The 23,849-nt window shown below is 35.1% G+C and overlaps 1 protein-coding gene across 3 annotated transcripts in view; it reads left to right on the top strand.

Moving 5' to 3' along the window:
• Positions 1-23,634, top strand: part of LOC105470067 (RNA polymerase II associated protein 3) — a 43,024-nt gene extending 19,390 nt beyond the window's left edge. For all 3 annotated transcript variants that reach the window (XM_011721809.2, XM_011721810.3, XM_011721811.3), the window contains exons 9-17: positions 405-532; positions 5,590-5,711; positions 7,603-7,673; positions 7,783-7,884; positions 17,167-17,405; positions 18,420-18,606; positions 19,670-19,767; positions 20,444-20,544; positions 22,305-23,634. In XM_011721809.2, the coding sequence (XP_011720111.2) occupies positions 405-532; positions 5,590-5,711; positions 7,603-7,673; positions 7,783-7,884; positions 17,167-17,405; positions 18,420-18,606; positions 19,670-19,767; positions 20,444-20,544; positions 22,305-22,390 (1,134 nt within the window). In that variant the 3' untranslated portion in view covers positions 22,391-23,634. The remainder of the gene's footprint in view (positions 1-404; positions 533-5,589; positions 5,712-7,602; positions 7,674-7,782; positions 7,885-17,166; positions 17,406-18,419; positions 18,607-19,669; positions 19,768-20,443; positions 20,545-22,304) is intronic.
• Positions 23,635-23,849: the final 215 nt, after the last annotated feature.

Here is a 23,849-nt window from a genome sequence, read left to right on the forward strand (position 1 = left end):
TGATTCTGGTACTGTGTTCTTTCACAAAATTTATTTGAGTTATGAAATTCTTTTGTACAGCTTCTAATGTAACTTAAGGAAGTATATTATTTGGACCTTTGTTAAAATAGGTTTTTAAATTTAAGCTTTGCGTAATATGTAATTAATAGAATAATAGTGAATGCTGCAAAGTAATATAGTAGTATACATGTTTTTTGTTTTTAGTACTGAAAGAACAATAATGCCATTAAAAAAGAAACAACCCAAACCAGCAGATTCTAAAACATGTCTCAAGGGCCAGATTTTTAACAATATTCTTTCCTGAAATACTGTTGGTGAATATCCTTGCAGTGTTTCATAAGATTTGAATTAATTTAATTTTTTTGCATTTTTTTTATTCTCCATATTTCTCTACAAAATAACAGGGGAATGGATTTTTCAAAGAGGGGAAATATGAAAGAGCAATTGAATGCTATACTCGAGGGATAGCAGCAGATGGTGCTAATGCCCTTCTTCCAGCTAACAGAGCTATGGCCTATCTGAAGATTCAGAAGTAAGTATTGGTTAATTTTAGTGCTTTTCAGGATAAAAATTTACAATAAATTGGTAAATTTTTACCATAAGTTACCTAACATACCAATTATGGCATGTTAGGTTAGCTTACATGCCAATTTATGGTAAATTTAAGTAAATTAAAATGTAATTGATATATTTTTGAGCATTTAAATTAAAGTGAAATGAGAGGGGAAAAATAGTGTGTATGTGTATGTGTGTATGTGTATGTGTGTGTTTATGTACCTGTGGTATATATAGTTCCAGGCACAAGGTGTGTATTCAGTAGATGTTCTTGTTAATATTTTCCCACTTTTGGCTGGGCGCGGTGGCTCACGCCTGTAATCCCAGCACTTTGGCAGGCCGAGACGGGCAGATCACGAGGTCAGGAGATCGAGACCATCCTGGCTAACGTGGTGAAACCCCGTCTCTACTAAAAATACAAAAAAATTAGCTGGGCGTAGTGGCGGGCACCTGTAGTCCCAGCTACTCGGGAGGCTGAGGCAGGAGAATGTCATGAACCTGGGAGGCAGAGCTTGCAGTGAGCCGAGATCGCGCCACCGCACTCCAGCCTGGGTGACTAAGCAAGACTCTCAAAAAAAAAAAAAAAAGAAATATATATATATATATATATATATTTTCCCACTTTTAAGTCTGGCATTACACAGTTTACCAGTTTTTCTCTAGTTACTTTATATATAGTATTCTGAATCTTGATTTAAAAATTATTTTTAACTTCAGAGCCCTTTGGGCAAAGTCTTATCTGGAAGTGTTGTATATACATACATGTAAAACAAAAGGGAACTGCTGTCTTTGAAACTGCTGATCCTTTAGCTGTATGTTGAACGCTTCTCAGAATATTTTTAAATGCTTAGCTATGCAACTAGGATTACAAAGGAAACCAATTATATCAAAATATAGTTTTGAAAATATTAAAAATTGTGATATAGTAGTATATGTGCTTTTTTATTAACACACCTCAAAATGAGAAACTACATTTAAAATACAGGCAAGTGCTGTGTTTTATGCTCACCACTCTTCAGAATTACAGTAGAAATTTAACCTGCTGCTTATTTGCAATCACGTTGTACCGTATTTGAAACTACATTTAAAATACAGACAAGTTAATGTTAAAAAAATTTTAAAGACATGATTGTAAGGTTTCAATAAGGACACTAAATTTTGGGATGATCCCCGACACATCTTCCACTTATTAATCAACAAACAAGTGTGGACAGGGAATACCTGAAGCAATGCAGATGATTAGATTTCCAATGTGATAACACATGCCTTAGCTCTTTGGCTTCTGAATAACTACTAGGGGAGAGTTGCCCAATGGTTGCCAGCCTTGTCACAAGAGTATCTATGAACCAGACACTGCAATCACATGCAAGTAAGCAACAGGTTACATTTTTACTGTAATTCTGAATAGTGGTGAGCATAAGCAATATTTTGAGATACCAGTAACAGTTGTAATGTGATACGGAAATATCTGATTTTTACTTTTTTTTTTTTGAGACAGAGTCCCACTCTGTCACCCAGGCTGGAGTGCAGTGGCGTAATTTCGGCTCACTGCAACCTCCACTTCCCGGGTTCAAGTAATTCTCCTACTTCAACTTCCTGAGTAGCTGGGACTACAGGCGTGCGCCATGATGCCTGGCTAATTTTTGTATTTTTAGTAGAGACGGGGTTTTACCATGTTGGCCAGGCTGGTCTTGAACTCCTGACCTCAGGTGATCCGCATGCCTCGGCCTCCCAGAGTGCTGGGATTATAGGCATGAGCCACCACGCCTGGCCAAAATGTCTGATTTTTATTGGTGACAAAGTGATAGGTACTGTTGTTTGCATTTGTATTTGAAAGAAAGCTAAATTTTATTTAAAGTTTAGTGAAAATAGTGATACAGTTTTTTTCCTAAACAAGTTTTCACATCCCCCAGAGAGTCTCAGGTTAGGAGCTCCTGTCATAGAAATAAATTTTGATTATATATTTAACCTCATTTAAAGCAATAGATATCATTAGAGATAGATTCTTTTGTTGACTAGTCAGAGTAAAGATCATTGCTTCTCTTGCTAGCTTATGAAAATTTTGATTTTTGCTATGGAAGAATTGTGCATTGGTTTAAAAATTGTAAAGCCTGAGTCCGTTGGTTTGATTAATGCTAAGAGTAATACCTTTTTATAGGTGAGAGATTATATATGCATTTATAAGATATCTATTGTATTAGTTTTATTGCTTTAGTTTATAATCATATTAGTGGAATATATTATATTATACCAAGTTAGCAGAGTATACTTTAAATTAAAAGAACTTTATGACTCTTATTTGTATCTTTTTCTAGTTTATCTTTTAGATTCACAGTTAATATCAGAATTTTTTTCTGTGCGTGGAGATTGTTATGTATTATGGACTCTGTGAGGAACATAAAAAAGCAACATTTCAATCTTGGACTACTCCTAGTTTAGGTAACCGTCCTATAGCTTGAGGTTCTACAAACGGTGTCAAATTAGAGCTAATGAGAACCAGCAGTATAGTCAGTCTTACCTACTAGTATGTGGGGTAGCAGTAGGGAGTAAGAAGGAATTCACCTAGTTAGGCCAACGAGGATTCCTAGAGAATGTGGTTTCTGGAGGTGATAGTCTACATTAGTAGATTGCATCCGGAGATGAGCAAGACATCCTTGAGTTACAGTAATGGAGTATCTGTGAGCTGGCAAATTGTGGAATGTAGGTAGGTAGATGGTTAGGTTCAGAAAGGCTGAAGAAGTAAGATAATCACAAATAAGGACTGAAGTTTGGGCCTACATTGTAGTCCTTGAAGAGGACTGGCCAAGAACAAATCTGGGTCCTATTCTTAGAGTGAGTAAAGCATAGATTTAGAGATAGGATAAGAAGAAAACAACCCAATAGTATTAGATATTAGATTTGGGAAACAGAGTTGAGAGTTGGTCACAAAAATAAGGTGGAATCTTGGTTGCTGGAACTGGAACCAGATTAAGACTTGATTTAGTAGAGGGTTCACTTAATGGTGATTAGGGATGGCATTGACACTAGAGCTAGAGTAGACTTAGGACAAGTGGACCTAACGGAAAATCAGAAGGAATCATGGCTAAGGAGCTAGGCAGAGATGATGGTTTTTTGCACTCACCATTTTTATTCTATTTTTGATTAGTTTGTCTTTTTTTCCAACCACCTAAAAGATACTTGTTGATTGGATTTTTCTAAATTCAGTTTACAAATGGAGTGCACGGGAGACATTTAACAATTTTAAAGGACTTACATGAGTCTATTTTCAAAGAAAAAGCATCTACCTCTGGCAACTTCAGACTTTAAGAAAAATTGCTGGGTTTTCTTCAGCTGTACAATAGAACATGAAATTAAATATGCAATTAAAATGGTTTCCTAAACGTTTATCTTCTAAATTTTCTTTGAATTTGAGTGTTGGAAATTTTTTGATTTACTTATTCAGCAAACATTTATTGTGCTAAAATGTATCAGGTGTTCTGTTAGGCGCTGTGGAAGGTATTAAGTATACTAATGTATAGTTGTTTTTAAGAAACCCGAAGTTTGCAGGGAGCGACAGAAAAGGAGACCAATATTTGTGAAAATATGCTAAGATAATGCTATGAAGGACACATGCTATGGAAGTTCAGGGTGGGAAGAATACTGGCATAGACTGAGTCCAGGCAGGGGAATTCATGGAAAGCATCTTGAATTGCTCAAACCAAACTGAGATCTAAACGAGTAATATGAGTTAGTGAGGTGAAAAAACAGGAAACAGGTCAAGTGTTCTAGTGCAGGTTCAAAGACATGGGAGTAGGCAGGTTGATGGTACCTCAACCTGGAAAGGGTGAGTAGTTCATATTATGGCTGTTACTACAGAGGACAGTGGCAGAGAGAAGGCTAGATACTCAGGCAGGCCCCTGACTTTATGCTCCAAAGCAGTTTGACTTTATCCTGAAAAGTGTGGGGGCCATGCGGGTATCTTGAATGATATAATCAGACAAGTAGAAAATACATTGATAAGGGCATGAACACAGATACGTTCTTTATCTCTTGCTGGAAAGTGAGTTAAATAAATCAGAGATGTTTAAGTTCATTCGAAATTCTGATTTTGTTCATATGAGATCTTGTTTTGAGGGGAAGATGACATCCATTTAGGCCTTGGGGAGAATGCAATTACAGGAGTTTTTTTTTTTTTTTTTTTTAAATATGAAACTTTTCAAACTTATACAAAAGTAGTATAATAAACACCACGTGTCCATCATCTAATTCTATCAGGCCATACTTTTTTGGGTCATATTTGTTTCAGCATTTTCCCCCTGAATTATTGTAAAGCAAATCATGACGTTTTATTGCTAAAGAAAGGATATTTTATGCATAACGACAACCATTAGCACTCCTAAGAAATTAACAATAATTCATTAATGCCATGTTAATATATGGGAATGTCTCAGGTATTTTTGTTGTTGGGTTTTTTTTGGGGGGGGTGTTTTTTGAGCTCTTCTTAAGCACTTTGTTATTGTAGAGCAGTAATGAGTAAATCTGTAAGTCTGAATTGATTTCTGGTTGCATGGCTGAGTAGTATTTATGCAAAGTATTAGATGATATACTATCACATACATAGCAAGTTCTCATTTTTTGGTTTTTCTGTGAGTATGGGAAGTTTACTGTGGGTAAATGTTAATAAAGTTTTATTAGAAAAGTAATGCCAGTTAAAATTCTAATGTAGTACCTGTGCTTATTGAGACTTGGAGAGGAGGTAGGCTGCCAGCAGTGGTATTCTTTTGTCTGCCCTAGTCATACTTTTGCATTATTATTCCATTGCTCCAGCAGACTCTCCTAACATTCCCTCAATCTGGTACCTTCTCCCTCCTCACCAAATGATTCTAAGATTTGGTGAGAATAAAAAATTTATAAAGTAGTTCTCCACTTCAAACACAGATTTAGGAGTTAGTGATTTAAATTATATACAAGCTTTTAAAATTAGAAACTTAGTTTATATGACATTTTTCCATAAGCTGCCTTTTTTCCAGTCAGTAATTTTATCATGTTCAATAGATACGAAGAAGCTGAAAAAGACTGCACACAAGCCATTTTATTAGATGGCTCATATTCTAAAGCTTTTGCCAGAAGAGGAACTGCAAGAACATTTTTGGGAAAGCTAAATGAGGCAAAACAAGGTAAGACTTTATAACAGCTGGCACTCAGTCATCCTGATGAGTGCCCAAGTTTTAGAAGCAGAGATTCATGTAACTTACCCGTGGTTCAAAGATATTGAACTTAGGGAGTTATGTTTTCTTTCCACAGTTTAGATCATGAATAGATTTGGAGGAATGCAGCTTCTGCAGTGTACCAGATTATCTTTTGTTTAGTAGCATACATTCTGGCTAATTGCCAGCCAGCATTAATGAAAAATTTTAATTATAGGTGAAAATGGAAAAAGCAATAAAAAGACAAGAATGAAAAGGAAGGGAATCAGTGTTGTTGAGCGAAAGGGACTCACTGCGTGATGTGCTTGAAGCCAATACTGTGACACCAGGTTTTTGAGAAAAGGCTTTATTTATATTGAAGGTTGACTCCCAAAGAAACAGGAATCAAAACTCAAATCTGTCTCCTTGTCCTGGCGTTAAGGCAGTAATTTTATTAGAAAAGGTTTAGGAAGGTGGATACTGGAATTATCAGGTAATTAGTGGAAGGAAAGGGAAAAGCTCTTGGGCATATGTAACTGTCTCTTCATGCTAACTAATGGATTGCAGATGCAAATTTGGGGTAGTTAGTAGAACTTGGTGGAAATTCAGGCTATGACATCAGCACGCTTGTTTTTGTGCAACCTCCACTTGGCCATCTTGGTTCCAACCGATTTCAGGAGTTGTTTTTTTTTCTTTTTTAAAATCCCAGCGAGCAGAGGAAGTTTCAGTGTTTCACCAAATTGTATTTTTTCCTATCTGCCATCCTGCAAACTCAAGAATTTCTGTTAGTGATTGAATTTTTTTTTTTTTTTTAAACTCTTTGAGCAGTGGTTTTATCAGCAGGTAGGGAATGGAGGATAATGGAGATCTGATGCCATTTTAATTCTTGATACAAGTTTTTTTTTTTTTTTCTTTTTTTTTATGATCTTGTCTTTTAGGGTATTCATTGAGTTAGTCTTCTCGAAGAACCAACTTGGTTCTCCTATGTGTGTTTTCTATTTAATTTCCTTCTGCTCTTTATTTTATTCCTTCAACTTTCTTTTGGTTTAATTTGCTGTTTTTCTAGCTTCTTGAGATCAATACTTAGATAAGTGATTTTCAGTCTCTGTTCTTTTCTGGTATGTGCATTTAAAATCTGGCAGTTTCTCTGTAAGCCTGTTAGCTACAGCAGTGTTTTTTTATTGTGGTAAAAAAAAATGTAACATTAAATTTATTATTTTAACCATTTTTCAATATATAGCTCAGTGGCATTAAGTACATTTACATTGTGCAGCCATCACCACTGTCCATCTCCAGAACTTTATCATCATCGCATTCTAAAACTATACACTTCAAACAATAACTCTCCATTCTCCTCTCCCCCGAGCCCTGGTAACCTCCATTCTACTTTCTGTCTCTGAATTTGACTGTTCTAGATAGCCTATGTAAGTGGAATCATGCAGTATTTGTCCTTTTGCCTCTGGCTTATTTGACTTAGCATAATGTCCATGTTGGAGCATGTATCAGAATTTCATTCCTTTTTAAGGCTGAGTAATACTTTGTTGTATGTAATTCTCTTAATCTATTAATATTTTACATTTAGTGAGTTACTCTGTCATTTGTTTACTTGGTGAACTTTGCTAAGTTAGATGACCTCTAGGGGCTTCAGTTTTATCACCTTTAAAGTGGGATTGTAGTGAGGGTTATGTGAAAATTCATATAAAACAACTACGACAGTGTTCAGTAAAGGTTCTTACTATAGCTCACCTGTTTCCTAGTAATCCGAATAAAACTTCTTGAGCTAAAAATGTGATTACCAACTGAATGTATCATGAATGTACGTGCAAATATGAAAACTCCACATTTTAACTATGTTGTAATATTTTTAAAAAACTCACTTTAGATTTTGAAACTGTTTTACTTCTGGAACCTGGAAATAAGCAAGCAGTAACTGAACTCTCCAAAATTAAAAAGGTAATGTATTCTTTTCACTCAAACATGGTCATATTTTCTGAAACATAAATATATTTATTTGTTGTATAATGAATATTTTGATAGTTATGATTATAAATTTATTTTCAAGGAATTAATTGAGAAAGGACACTGGGATGATGTCTTTCTTGATTCCACACAAAGACAAAATGTGGTAAAACCCATTGATAATCCGCCGCATCCTGGATCAACTGTAAGTAAAGCACTTTCATTTTTTCCTTGCCATTTAAATATGTTGTATTAAGAGAATTAGAAACCAACTATTGTATTAATAAACTTTTTTTTATTGTTATTATACTTTAAGTTCTAGGGTACATGTGCACAATGTGCAGGTTTGATACATAGGTATACATGTGCCATGTTGGTTTGCTGCATCCATCAACTCATCATTTACATTAGGTATTTCTCCTAATGCTATCCCTCCCCCAAAACCCACCCCCACAACAGGCCCTGGTGTGTGATATTCCCCGCTCTGTGTCCAAGTGATCTCATTGTTCAATTCCCACTGATGAGTGAGAACATGTGGTGTTTGGTTTTCTGTCCTTGTGATAGTTTGTCCGGCAAAGGACATGAACTCATCCTTTTTTATGGCTGCATAGTATTCCGTATTCTGTGGTGTATATGTGCCACATTTTCTTAATCCAGTCTATCATTGCTGGACATTTGGGTTGGTTCCAAGTCTTTGCCATTGTGAATAGTGCCTCAGTAAACATACGTGTGCATGTGTCTTTATAGTAGCATGATTTATAATCCTTTGGGTATATACCCAGTAATGGAATGGCTGGGTCAAATGGTAATTCTAGTTCTAGATCCTTGAGGAATCACCACACTGTCTTCCACAATGGTTGAACCAATTTACACTCCCACCAACAGTATAAAAGCCATTCCTATTTCTCTACATGCTCTCCAACATCGTTGTTTCCTGACTTTTTAATGATTGCCATTCTAACTGGTGTGAGATGGTATCTCATTGTGGTTTTGATTTGCATTTCTCTGATGACCAGTGATGATGAGCATTTTTTCGTTTGTCTGTTGACTGCATAGATGTCTTCTTTTGAGAAGTGTCTGTTCATATCCTTTGCCCATTTTTCCATGGGGTTGTTTTTTTCTTGTAAATTTGTTTGAGTTCTTTGTAGATTCTGGATATGAGCCCTTTGTCAGATGAGTAGATTGCAAAAATTTTCTCCCATTCTGTAGGTTGCCTGTTCACTCTGATGGTAGTTTCTTTTGCTGTGCAGAAGCTCTTTCGTTTAATTAGATCCCATTTGTCGATTTTGGCTTTTGTTGCCATTGCTTTTGGTGTTTTAGTCATAAAGTCCTTGCCCATGCCTATGTCCTGAATGGTATTGTCTCCTTTTTCTTCTAGGGTTTTTATGGTTTTAGGTCTAACATTTAAGTCTTTAATCCATCTTGAATTAATTTTTGTATAAGGCATCAGGAAGGGATCCAGTTTCAGCTTTCTACATATGGCTAGCCAGTTTTCCCGGCACCATTTATTAAATAGGGAATCCTTTCCCCCTTTCTTGTTTTTGTCAAGTTTGTCAAAGATCAGATGTTTGTAGATGTGTGGTGTTATTTCTGAGGCCTCTGTTCTGTTCCATTGGTCTATATCTCTGTTTTGGTACCAGTACCATGCTGTTTTGGTTACTGTAACCTTTTAGTATAGTTTGAAGACAGGTAGCGTGATGCCTCCAGCTCTGTTCTTTTTGCTTAGGATTGTCTTGGCAATGCGGACTCCTTTTTGGTTCCATATGAACTTTAGTTTTTTTCCAATTCTGTGAAGAAAGTCATTGGTAGCTTGATGGGAATGGCATTGAATCTATAAATCACTTTGGGCAGTATGGCCATTTTCACAATATTGATTCTTCCTATCCATGAGCATAGAATATTCTTCCATTTGTTTGTGTCCTCTTTTATTTCATTGAGCAGTGTTTTGTAGTTCTCCTTGAAGAGGTCCTTCACATCCCCTGTAAATTGGATTCCTAGGTATTTTATTCTCTTTGTAGCAATTGTAAATGGGAGTTCACTCATGATTTGGCTCTCTACTTGTCTGTTATTGGTGTATAGGAATGCTTGTGATTTTTGCACACTGATTTTCTATCCTGAGACTTTGCTGAAGTTGCCTATCAGCTTAAGGAGATTTTGGGCTGAGATGATGGGGTTTTCTAAATATACAATCATGTCATCTGCAAACAAGGACAATTTGACTTCCTCATTTCCTAATTGAATACCCTTTCTTTCTTTCTCCTGCCTAATTGCCCTGTCCAGAACTTCCAACACTGTGTTGAATAGGAGTGGTGAGAGAGGGCATCCTTGTCTTGTGCTGGTTTTCAAAGGCAGTGCTTCCAGTTTTTGACCATTCAGTATGATACTGGCTGTGGGTTTATCATAAATAGCTCTTATTATTTTGAGATATGTTCCATTAGTTTATTGAGTGTTTTTAGCATAAAGGGCTGTTGAATTTTGTCAAAGGCCTTTTCTACATCTTTTGAGATAATCATGTGGTTTTTGTCATTGGTTCTGTTTATGTGATGGATTACGTTTATTGATTTGCATATGTTGAACCAGCCTTGCATCCCAGGGATGCAGCCAACTTGATTGTGGTGGATAAGTTTTTGATGTGCTGCTGGATTGGGTTTACCAGTATTTTATTGAGGATTTTTGTATCGATGTTCATCAGGGATGTTAGTCTAAAATTCTCTTTTTTTGTTGTGTCTCTGCCAGGCTTTAGTATTGGGATGATGCTGGCCTCATAAAGTGAGTTAGGGAGGATTCTCTCTTTTTCTATTGATTGGAATAGTTTCAGGAGGAATGGTACCAGCTCCTCTTTGTACCTCTGGTAGAATTCAGCTGTGAATCCGTCTGGTCCTGGACTTTTTATGGTTGGTAGGCTATTAATTATCATCTCAATTCCAGAGCCTGTTACTGGTCTACTCAGACATTAAAATTCTTCCTGCTTTAGTCTTGGGAGGATATATGTGTCCAGGAATTTATCCATTTCTTCTAGATTTTCTGATTTATTTGCATAGAGGTGTTTATAGTATTCTCTGATGGTAGTTTGTATTTCTGTGGCATCGGTGGTGATATCCCCTTAATCATTTTTTATTTCGTCTATTTGATTCTTCTCTCTTTTCTTCTTTATTAGTCTTGCTAGCGGTCTGTCAATTTCGATGATCTTTTCAAAAAACCAGCTCCTGGATTCATTGATTTTTTTTGAAGGGTTTTTTGTTTCTGTCTCTTTCAGTTCTGCTCTGATGTTAGTTATTTCTTGCCTTCTGCTAGCTTTTGAATTTGTTTGCTCTTGCTTTTCTAGTTCTTCTAATTGTGATGTTAGGGTGTCGATTTTAGATCTTTTCCTGCTTTCTCTTGTGGGCATTTAGTGTTATAAATTTCCCTCTACACATTGTTTTAAATGTATCCCAAAGCTGCTGGTATGTTGTGTCTTTGTTCTCATTGGTTTCAAAGAACATCTTTATTTCTGCCTTCATTTCATTATTTACCCAGTAGTCATTCGGGAGCAAGTTGTTCAGTTTTCATGTAGTTTTGTGGTTTTGAGTGAGTTTCTTAATCCTGAATTCTAATTTGATTTAACTGTGGTCTGAGAGACAGTTTGTTGTGATTTCTGTTCTTTTACATTTGCTGAGGAGTGCTTTACTTCCAATTATGTGGTCAGTTTTGGAATAAGTGCGATGTGGTGCTGAGAATGATGTGTACTCTGTTGATTTGGGGTGGAGAGTTCTGTAGATGTCTGTTAGGTTTGCTTGTTGCAGAGCTGAGTTCAATTCCTGGGTATCCTTGTTAACTTTCTGTCTCGTTGATCTTTCCAATATTGACAGTGGGGTGTTAAATTCTCCCATTATTATTGTGTGGGAGTCTAAGTCTCTTTGTAGGTCTCTAAGGACTTGCTTTATGAATCTGGTGCTCCTGTATTGGGTGCATGTATATTTAGGATAGTTAGCTCTGATTTTTGAATTGATCCCTTTACCATTATGTAATGGCCTTTTTTTGTCTCTTTTGATCTTTGTTGGTTTAAAGTCTGTTTTATCAGAGACTAGGATTGCAACCCCTGCTTTTTTTTTTTTTGCTTTCCCTTTGCTTGGTAGATCTTCCTCCATCCCTTTGTTTTGAGTCTATGTGCGTCTTTGCATGTGAGATGGGTCTCCTGAATGCAGCACACTGATGGGTCTTGACTCTTTATCCAGTTTGCCAGTCTATGTCTTTTAATTGGGGCATCTAGCCCGTTTACATTTAAGGTTAATATTGTTAAGTGTGAATTTGATCCTGTCATTATGATGTTTGCTGGTTATATTGCCTGTTAATTGATACAGTTTCTTCCTACCATCGATCGTCTTTACAGTTTGGCATGTTTTTGCAGTGGCGGGTACTGGTTGTTTCTTTCCATATTTAGTGCTTCCTTCAGAGCTCTTGTAAGGCAAGCCTGGTGGTGATAAAATCTCTCAGCATTTGCTTGTCTGTAAAGGATTTTATTTCTCCTTCACTTATGAAGCTTAGTTTGGCTGGATATGAAATTCTGGGTTGAAAATTCTTTTCTTTAAGAATGTTGAACATTGGCCCCCACTCTCTTCTGACTTATAGGGTTTGTGCTGAGAGATCTGCTGTTAATCTTATGGGCTTCCCTTTGTGAGTAACTCTACCTTTCTCTCTGGTGCCCTTAACACTTTTTCCTTCATTTCAGCCTTGGTGAATCTGACAATTATGTGTCTTGGGGTTGTTCTTCTTGAGGAGTATCTTTGTGGCGTTCTCTGTATTTCCTGAATTTGAATGTTGGCCTGCCTTGCTAGATTGGGGAGGTTCTCCTGGATAGTATCCTGAAGTGTGTTTTCCAACTTGGTTCCATTCTTCCCATCACTTTTAGGTACACCAATCAAACGTAGATTTGGTCTTTTCACATAGTCCCATATTTCTTGGAGGCTTTGTTTGTTTCTTTTACTCTTTTTTCTCTAACCTTGTCTTCTTTATTTCGTTAATTTGATCTTCAGTCAGTGATACCCTTTCTTCCACTTTATCGAATCGGCTATTGAAACTTATGTATGCGTTATGGTGTTCTTGTGCCATGGTTTTCGGCTCCATCAGGTCATTTAAGGTCTTCTCTATGCTGTTTATTCTAGTTAGTCATTCATCTAATATTTTTTCAAGGTTTTTAGCTTCCTCGTGATGAGTTTGAACATCCTTCTTTAGCTCAGAGAAGTTTGTTATTACTGACCTTCTGAAGCCTACTTCTGTCAGCTCGTCAAAGTCATTCTCTGTCCAGCTGGCGAGGAGCTGCGATCCTTTGGAGAAGAGGTGCTCTGATTTTTAGAATTTTCAGGTTTTCTGCTCTGATTTCTCCCCATCTTTGTGGTTTAATCTACCTTTGGTCTTTGATGTTAGTGACCTCAGTTGGAAATGCAGAAATCACTTGTCTTCTTCATTGATCACGCTGGGAGCTGCAGACTGGAGCTGTTCCTATTTGGCCATCTTGGAACGTCTCCTAACTCTTAAAGGAAATGTGGAAATGTCTTCCTGGGGACTTTTTTTTTTTTTTTTAAGAATCTTTAAGAAATACTTCCTAGGATTACTGACATATGAGGGAAATTTAGCAGTGTTTAGCGTTTTGGGGTAACTTTTTTAGTGACTATTTTAACACTGTAAATTTTAATATTTCTACCTATTTCTCTTATATTAAAGGAATTTCAAGCAGTTTTGCATTTTATAGAATTTAAATGTCTTTGTATTTTTATTACTATTCTTTTCTGAAGTTGGGATAAACACCCTTGCATCAAGTAAATTATGAAATGTACAGTAAAGTACACAAGACAAAGTATGATTTAGAGAATAATTACAAAGTGAATACCCATGAAACCACCAAGTCAGAAAACTCAAAGATATCACCCTCAGAGAACCTCTCTATGTACCCCTGACTGATCAAGATCCTCTTCCTGCCCTCTTAAACTGTTATGCATAGACGATCCTTTGCATAACAGTTTTCTTTATTAGAAATAAGAATTTCATAAGGAAGACAGAGGAGGTATTTTTATCCTCTTTTTGTAAAGGCAGAAAAGGAGAGAAAGTTTGTTTTGTTACGTTTGTACTAGTTAGTAGTTAGTAGCAAATAGATTTCTTAGTTTAATACTTTTCCAATGCATTTAATATGACTGTATTCTTTTTTTTTTTTTTTTGAGACGGCGTTTTACTCTTGTCCCCCAGGCTGGAGTGCAGTGGCAAGATCTCAGCTCACTGCAACCTCTGACTCCCGGGTTCAAGCAATTCTCCTGCCTCAGCCTCCCTTGCAGCTGGGATTACAGGCGCCTGCCACCATGCCTGGCTAATTTTTGTCATTTTAGTAGAGACGGGGTTTCACCATGTTGTCCAGACTGGTCTTGAACTCCTGACCTCAAGTGATCTGCCCGCCTTGGCCTCCCAAAGTGCTAGGATTGTAGGCATGAGCCACCGTCCCTGGCCTATGACAGCTGTATTTTTGGTAATGCTGGTTGTGTGTGTTGTGTATGCCAGGGATAAATCTAGTTATTTTCACACATTATGGTCATTTTCACATATTTATTTACTGTTCTTTTCAGTAAAAGTGATTAAATATTAAATATAGTTTAAACTTTTACATCTTTGTAAGACTTCCTTACAAAAATTAATTCACAAGTTTACAGAAGGCCTTTGTTAGATGTCACTGTCCATAATTATAAAAACATTGCCACGTGATATGTGTAATGTCCTGCGACTAACATACAATAAGTAGCTTTTACAAATTTGTTGGGTTCACCTTCTTGTTAAAAATGAATTTATGTTAATAGTTGTGAAAATACAATGTGAATTTAAATCTCTTATGGCAATATGACAAAACAAAACACCTCTAGGAAATGAGAAATCTTGGGGTAAACCATTGTGTAAATGATCCAAAATCAACAAAGTTAGTATCCCAGTGGGGAGGGAAAAAATTGCTGTTTATTTTTATAATGGATCTTCATGATAAAAAAAATGTGGGCATTATTTTTAAAAAGTAGAGGATAGCAGTTTAGTATAATGCCTTTGAGACTGGATTTGAGCCCCACTTGATAAAACTTCGCAATCTTGAGCAAGTTAATCCTTGTGTTATCCTTACTTTTTCTCCTTAAATTGAGAATAACTCCCAGATTATATCAAAGGAAATAATGTGCGTAAATGTGGAGGCAATTTCAGGTGAAACGAATTTTAATTTCCTTTTTAGTCACATATTTGTGACACCACCTGGTCACTGGGGAAAGTGGTCAGGAAAGAAAGGAAGACTACAGAAAGTAGAGAGAGAGTGAGTCTCAGTATTATTGAAATGAAGGCTAGGCCAGGGTAGTCTGTGCTTGAAGGGCTGGCAGCTTGGAAGTATTTTTAGCAAACCTCTAGACAGAGTGTAGGAGAGCAGAGACGTAGGTGAACTTGGGCCTGGGGTTTCCCCTGAGAATGGTATCAAGTGAAAGTTTTCCTGATCCTTTAGTCTCTGCTAAAATATCTTATTTTGCTTTATTTCCTTTTTTTTTTTTTTTTTCATTTTTCTGTTTCCTGATGTCAAAACTTCACCTGTTTGGTCCCTTTTTCTCTTTATTCCTTTGTTCTTTTCTCTCTCTCTTTTTTTTTTTTAAATGATCACAATATACAACTAAATAAAATGTTAACACTTCTGAGTCATGATTTAAAAAAGGAATGAATTGAACCTTTCATATTTTCTTAAATTCTTTCTTTCTATAGTGGTTTCTTTCATGGTTTACTCCTGTTACTAGCATACTGTTCTTCCCCACAGTCCTTCCAGCTGTCATCAGTGACCCTCAGCAGCTCTCAGTACCCCAGGTCTACACTTAGCAGAGACCAGTGATTAGGAAATTCATAAATTCAAATCATTATTTACATATCTGTTGTCAAGGAAAAGGTTTAATAGACATATCCATTCGTGATCAGTATCTTGATGAAAACTGTTGCTGATATAGTTCTTAGCAAAGCATAGGCCATAACTTAATATTATTCTTTAAAATAGAACTGCTTGAAGGATTCTGTAACAAATTTTCTTACAGCTTTTTCATTTTTGTACCTTCATTTAGTAACACTCATTTATTACCATTGGGTCATATCTCAGCTGCGTTAATGGAATTTCTGGTTTTAACATCGAGTTTGATATCTACTGCAGAAGCAGAAGTTCTTATATTTATAACTTTGCAATTTATAATTCAACTGTGTTGTTGGAATGTATACTTAGAGTATATTGAGGAAAGTTTCTTTCTCTTTTCTAAAGATAGAACACAACAAATTTCAAATGTATATAAAAGTATATAGTGCCAACTGTTAATCAATATTTGCAAATTTTAGAAGAAGCTTTTCTTAACTTGTTTCATTTTTCAATACCCTTGGTGGAACAATAGCTCCTCAGTGTATTTCTGTGTGTCTGGTATGATGATATAGTGAAGAATATTGTTATATTTTATTAGATATAAATATATTATTAAATATCAACATAAGTTGAAAATGACACGTGTGGTGATCGAGATAAACAGTGAAAGCCATTTACTTTATTAAATTGGAAAAAAGGGTTTACTTTTACCAACTTTGTGAATATTACTTGACAGATTTTTAATCCTGGGCTAGTTTTATCCAGCTACTATATATATAATCCTGTTAATCTAGTAAACACATTTGTTTAGGTTTTAATGATAGTCTATCCCATACATAATGCTGGTTATTGTCTGCCCTTATTCCACTTGCCTTCAGTTAGTCCACAATACTACTGTTGGTTTGGTAATTTCTTTGCTGTATTGCCCCTAGAATAGAGTCCAAACTCCTTCCATGGCATCCAAGTCCCTTCATAAGCTGTCTTCAAGCAGCCTTTCAGGCTTTGTCTCCACCGTGCCTTGCCTTGCACCAGCCCCACTGGACCTCTCACCTTCCCACTGACTGTGCTGCACCCTTCAACTTTGCCATTCCTGTGTACTTTTTCTGTGAAGGCTTCCCTTATGCCAGTGTTTATCTTCCCTCCTGTGTTCTGTTAGCATTTTGTGCTTTCATCTCTTAAACATACCTATGGCCTTATATATTTACATATACATGTCTCTCTCCCTCGTTTAGACCTACCTGGGATAAGTGCTTTGTATAGCTTTTTATTTTTATTATTTATTTATTTATTTAATTTATTTATTTTATTTTTATTTTTTATTTTTATTTTTTTTTTGAGACGGAGTCTGGCTCTGTCGCCCGGGCTGGAGTACAGTGGCCGGATCTCAGCTCACTGCAAGCTCCGCCTCCCAGGTTTACGCCATTCTCCTGCCTCAGCCTCCCGAGCTTTTTATTTTTGTATTATCAGACTCCTACATCTGTCTAGCCACCAAACTGAATTTACTAATCACTGGGATATTAGCTGTAAGAACATTGTAGCCTTTTAACTTGTGACCCTAAAATAGGAAACCTTTCATATTTTGATTTAAGGAATTGATTTTAATTGTTTTAGAAACCACTCAAGAAGGTTATTATTGAAGAAACTGGTAATTTGATACAGACTATTGATGTGCCAGATAGCACTACTGCTGCTGCTCCAGAGAATAATCCTATTAATCTAGCAAATGTAATAGCAGCCACCGGCACCACAAGTAAGAAGAATTCAAGCGAAGATGACCTTTTTCCCACAAGTGATACTCCAAGAGCAAAAGTATTGAAAATAGAAGAAATCAGTGATACTTCATCCCTGCAGTGAGTAGAAATACTGTTATTTGATGATCATCTAGAATGGGATAATTCCACTGGAGAATTGGTATTACTGAGACTTCTGATTTGTACTCATCATGCTGATTTTTTGAACTGCCTAACTTAAGGTTCTGGCTTTTTCTTTTTTATTTGTACTTATTGTAAGGGTGATTTTGCTTAAGGAATGATTACTATCTTTTTTTTTTTTTTTTTTTTTTAACCACAGTATGAAATTTAGAGATGGTAAGAAGGTATCTTGAAAATTGATTTTGTTTAAAATTTTTCATTTCTAGGATTTCAGTTTATTTAGTTCAGCAAAATTTTAATTTTTTTAAAGGAAGCTTCACAAAAATGTAAAACTTATGTATTGCCATTATTTCATCCATTAGTATTTAAGACTGTTGTGGACTTTAACTTTTATTTGGCATTTAAAAAATAGTTTACGTGTTTTTTCTTAATAATGAGAATATAGAAGATACAGACTAATTAGGTTCATTTTGAGGTATTGGAAACCTTACTCATAGTTTTACATTGCTGCTCAACAAACCTGCTAAAGGTTGTTTTTTTCTTGTAAACTTTGAACTTCAATAGTACTTTTATTAAAGTGATAGTATAGATCATGGGACAATACTAAATAGGCAGCTTTTTTTTTTTTGGAAGATGCGTTTCTTCCTTTTTGGAGTATCTTGAAAATGATCATTTAGATCTTTGAAAGGCTAAATCATTAGTGTATGTGACACGGTAACTGAAATATATAGAAATGGTGTACTCAAAAGGTGGATGGGCTAGCTGCCCAGCAGAGTAGAATAGTCATTACATAGCCAGCATGTGAAAATTTGCAAGAGCTTAATCTATTTTGCCAAAAAATGTTTATATATTATTAGCTGAAATAATTTTGAATGCTTGTATAATACAAATAGATTATATAATATCAAAAATTAAAAAATTTTTATTGATGTCTCCTTGATTGAGCTGATTATTTATGGTTCTTTTCTGTTTGATGCCTCTGAAATATTTCAGACCTCAAGCCAATTTGAAACAGGATGTATGTCAGTCTTACAGCGAGAAATTGACTAGAGAGATAGGACAAAAACCTGCTCAGTTTGCCACAACTGTTCTTCCTCCAATTCCTGCAAACTCGTTCCAGCTCGAATCTGATTTCAGACAATTGAAAAGTTCTCCAGATATGTTGTTTCAGTATTTAAAGGTAAGAGAGAGGAAGCTAGTACTTCTGTTGTAAGTAAAAGGTCAGAGAACTTCTTTTGTCACTTTATAATAATGGTGCCATATTTGCTTTTTGTAAGATATTATTGTAGAAATTATTGTAGAATACATCACCCTGGTCAGACCATTTAAAAATATTTACAACCAGGGAACCTGGGTGTTCTCCTTTGGCAATAGATTCTGTGTCAAATTCTATTGTCTCAAATAACTTAATCTAATTTCATATATATTAGCTTAAGCTTAATTCTTCATAAAAATCCTAAAATGCATTGAGTGTCTTCTGTGAACCGAGCAGTACTTGCAATATGTAGGCAATCATTCTTATAATATTTGCTCTAAGAAAAAGAATCAAATCCTATGAAATTTAGCAAATAATGGATTAGCATGGTCTTTTTCAAGTGTCATGAGAGTAACGTTCCCTTATAATTATGCAATATAAAATTACTTCCAAATACATTTTCTCATGTAATTCTACTTTTTAAAATCTCTAGTGTTCTTTGAGAGCCTCTAAAGTTTTCTGTCTCTCTTAGGATGGTGTGTATCTCTTCCACTCATAAGACTTTTCTGTGACTGGAACAGAGTGATTATCATGCAGTTCCTGTAACTTTCATTCTTCTATCATAATTGCATTTTAATGTGACTCCATTATTATTCATAAGTGCTAATGCATAGTAGTTACTCTTTTCTTTTCGTTTGGGATGGAGTTTTGCTCTTGTTGCCCAGGCTGGAGTGCAATGGCGCAATCTCAGCTTACCACAACCTCCGCCTCCCAGGTTCAAGCGATTCTCCTGCCTCAGCCTCCCAAGTAGCTGGGATTACAGGGATGCGCCACCATGCCCGGCTAATGTTTTGTATTTTTAGTAGAGATGGGGTTTCGTCATGATGGTCAGGCTGGTCTTGAACTCCCAACGTCAGGTGATCCTCCCGCCTTGGCCTCCCAAAGTAGTTATTCTTTACTATTTTTACCCAAGCAATTGTTGTGTAATTTGTGATCTGTAAGTGTTGCCATCAATTAATTGTCTAACTTTTTATTTTTATTTTTCAAGCAAATTGAACCATCTTTGTATCCTAAGTTGTTTCAGAAAAATCTGGATCCAGATGTATTCAACCAGATCATTAAAATTCTGCATGACTTTTACATTGAGTAAGTCAAGTTTTTTTTAGTTATACAGTAAGTCCTCACTTAATGTCATTGATAGGTTTTTGGAAACTGCAACTTTAATTAAAATGATTAAGACATAGGAACATAAGTCTTGTTTATATCAGTTGGCCTATGGTAAAGTTGGTTTGTTTATACAGTATGCCATTTCACATAAAGTCGCAGTTTTCACGAACCTATTGATGATGTTAAGTGAGGATTTACTGTACTCTCATAATGCTATGCTATTTCCAATGATTCGGGGAGTTCATTCTTTTTGAATGTATATAGCAAATTAGCAGCATATAGCAAAGTTAGCTTTTTTGTAAGTTTCATTGTTACAGAAGTTGCAAGGAAATGACAAGTACAGACAATAAAAAGGGAAAAGTTTAAAAGGGAGGAAAAAGGACTCTTAATTTTTTTGTAGAGAAAAGTAGGGTGTGGAAGTGACCAGTGTTTTAACAGAATGATAGTTTCCGTGCTAAGCTCTTATTTAAGAATATTGTAATTTCTTCAGTTGACTTGATAAATCTCTTCATTTGGACATTTAAAACATAGGTAGTATCCAGGGGAAAAATGATGTCATTTATGTATAATTAGATGCCTTGTGTTAGTAAACAGAATTATTAACAAATGAGCTACTTTTAACTGATCATTTGTTTTTATATTTGGATTATTTCAGGAAAGAAAAACCATCACTCATCTTTGAAATCTTACAAAGACTTTCTGAACTAAAAAGGTTTGATATGGCAGTGATGTTTATGTCAGAAACAGAGAAGAAGAGTAAGTTCTATGAATGTTTTCCCATATTTGTTTATTTTTGTACTTTCCTTTATTCATTCAACAAATAATAGCTGACATTTATTGACTATTTACTGTGTATAAGGTTACATTTAATTATATTTAAATTATATTAAATTATATTTAAGTTAATTAAATTGGATAACAACAGTTAAAATTGTATTGTTAGTCCTGACAATATTATGAAGTGTAGGTACTATTTTCACTCTCCTTTTACGGAGGAGGAAACTGAGGTCTAGAGAGGCTAAGAAACTTGCTAAGGTCGCATAGCTAGGAAGCCAGACCCAGGATTCGAACCCAGGCAGTCCAACTCCATAGTCTGAGTTCTTCTACTTGAAAACTCAATAAATGGTATAATGGTTGAGTTCCTACTGTTACTGAGTATGTAAAGGATCAAAGCCGCAGGACCATGTAACCAGGTGAGGTATAGTAAAGGCCTGATCTATTCTGAGAGAGGTAATTTCCCTGAGTTTGCTTTTAGCTGAATTCTCAAAGAAGTGCAAGAGTCAGAGGAAAGGCTGGGCAAGAGAGTTTTAAACTGAAATAATGATATGTGCGGCGGTTCTGAGGCAGGAAAGAGCAAATTGAGTCCAGAGAATTTAAAGTGGTATGGCTGGATTGTAGAATAGGGAGTAATAAGTGGCAGGTGATGAACCTGAATAATTTTATTTCTCTTTTATTTCCACATCACAATCTTTGGCATAAAGAGTCCGTTTTGAGAAATCCTAATTAAAGTAAAATTGCACTATGCAGAAACTTCAGTTACTCAGAGTTTTGGACTATACTCGTTTCAGGAGAAAAGAGAAAAATCATTCACATACAAGTGTGTCTGTTTTTTTATTTTTAAAAATTAGCAAAACTCAGTGCTAGTACATAATAACCCATCAGTGTTAGTGTGTTGAATGAATGAATTTATTGTAACTCTAATGTGATAAGTTCAAGGTGTCCGAGAATGCAAGTGGGCTCTTCAGACTGGCTGACAAATAGTACTGTCTTGATGAGGTTTCCACTGTCTGCTAAGTTAAACATGGAAAGCACTTAGAATGGTTCTGGCATGCAACTGAGTATTCAGTAAATACTTAGCTGTTGTTATCTTTTATTATTGCCATTATCATTAATAACTGTTAGCTAGTTCTTCAGTTTTAACGTTGAGAAGCATGAACTATAACAGTGTTTTCCTAATGTTGAGTGTCGACTGAATAGTGGTAGTAAATACAATTTTTTTGCAATTCATAATCTTATTCTTAACATTTAGTAGTTTTAATTTGTAATATAAAAATATTTAAATGTCCTATCAAGTGTGATTTCATCGATGTCATTGCTATTTTTCATTTGCAGTAGTGATGTAAAGTTTTCTTTTAAAATAAAATGATTTAGGTTTGAAAAACAGTTTAATTGAAATAAAAATATTAAGTAAATAAAAGTTCACTTGTTACACAAGGTGAACATTTTAAAGGTAGTACAGAATGAATTAAGTTTAATCTGCAAGATTAATATTGAGAATGCAGGGGAAATTTTATACTACTAAAGCAAAATATTCTGGAAAGAACCATTGTTGGATTGCTATATAATTTTGTATTCTCAGATTGGCTTTTTAAACATCTGAATTAGAATTTATAAACCTATTTATTGCTTTAAAATGTAAAATGTTTTTGACAAATCAGATTGCTCCTTTTAATTTACATTTTGCTTGGTTTTTAAAAAATGAGATTAAAATGGAGATTTTTTTTTTTCTTTTTCAGTTGCACATGCATTATTTAATCACATAGACAAGTCAGGATTGAAGGATAATTCTGTCGAAGAACTCAAGAAAAGATATGGTGGTTGATTTCCATTTTTGCTGAAATAATTGTTTCCGACTTTCATATGTAAATTTTTTCTACTGACAGTGTTTTGCTTTTTAAGAAAATGAAATTATATAGCAGGAAAGGACTATCTTTGAATCTAATTAACTATAAAGTGAATTGTGATTTAACTGGTGAGAATTGTATTCAAGTGAACTCTGTGTTTTTTTGAAAATAAAAATATAAACAATGAGGTATGTTTGTAAGGATCAGCATTTTATTGTATGAGTCATTTTAAATGTTAAATTTAGACACATTCTTCAGTGACCCATAAATGTAACATTTTTTTTATATTTTCATGAGTTTTTGTAAATACATGCCAAAGCTGCTTCATTAGCATATGAATAATTATCTTTGTATAGAGGAAGTTAAATAGTGAGATCCTTTCTTTATAAAACTTTTTAATGTTATTGTGCCAATTCAGTAACATAAAGTTATTTAGTTGCAGGGTATGCATTTTTAGTATTTATGTTGAAAGAAAGAAGACTTTTAACTAGATTTTCAAACTAGGTTAATTGAAGTATCACAGTATTCTTACATTTTAATACCATAGGGTTTTTTCCCTTATGATATCCATGTTACATACCAGCTAAGGACAGATAATCTAATGAAGGTGTAAAAATGTAAAAATTAGTAATGTTTAAAGTACTAATTAGTATATAGCCCATATGTATGTGTTGGATGTGAGTGTAGCATTTGTAAGCTTTTGAAAGTAGGGCTAGAACTCTATTCATCGCTGTACTCTGCATGGTACCTAGTACAAACCTTTGCACATAGTTAGGTGCTCAACTGATACTTATAAAATTTAATTGAATTTGACACAAGAATCATATTAAGTAAATGTTTAAAGTAGCAGCCTAGCAAATTTTTGGCATGGTGTAAACACTGGTAAAACCAGTGTAATTTTAGAGACTACCAAGTTGTTAAAAAATATTAGGACACCATCCTATAATTGTTATCAGCATCAATAAGACAGTTCAGTTTACAATTTTATACAATATTGTTAATTTTTATTGCCACTATACATATTACTATTCTTATGAATTGTTTGAGAAGTAATAATAATTTATTTACAAAGATAATTTCTCCAGGTTGTGGTATAAATTATTGAGATATGTTTGTAATTTGGATAATTTGAATGCTTTACAATACACTTAAGATAGCGTTTATTTTTTGTTCGTTGTCAAATGTATTATGATATATAAACAGGCAATGGATTTTAGCTTTTTATCTGCTATGATCTGAATGTTTATATCCCCCACAAATTCATATGTTGAAATCCTAACCCTGAAGGCGATGGTCTTCAGAGGTGGGGCCTTTGGGAAGTGATTAGGTCAGGAGGGCCGGCCCTTGTAAAAGAGGCCCCCGAGAGCTTGTTCACCAATTCCACCATGTAAGGACACATAAGAAGGCACCATCTACAAATAAGAAGGTGGGCTTTCA

Source organism: Macaca nemestrina, chromosome 10, assembly GCF_043159975.1.
Source record: "Macaca nemestrina isolate mMacNem1 chromosome 10, mMacNem.hap1, whole genome shotgun sequence".
NCBI classification, from domain to species: Eukaryota; Metazoa; Chordata; class Mammalia; order Primates; family Cercopithecidae; genus Macaca; species Macaca nemestrina.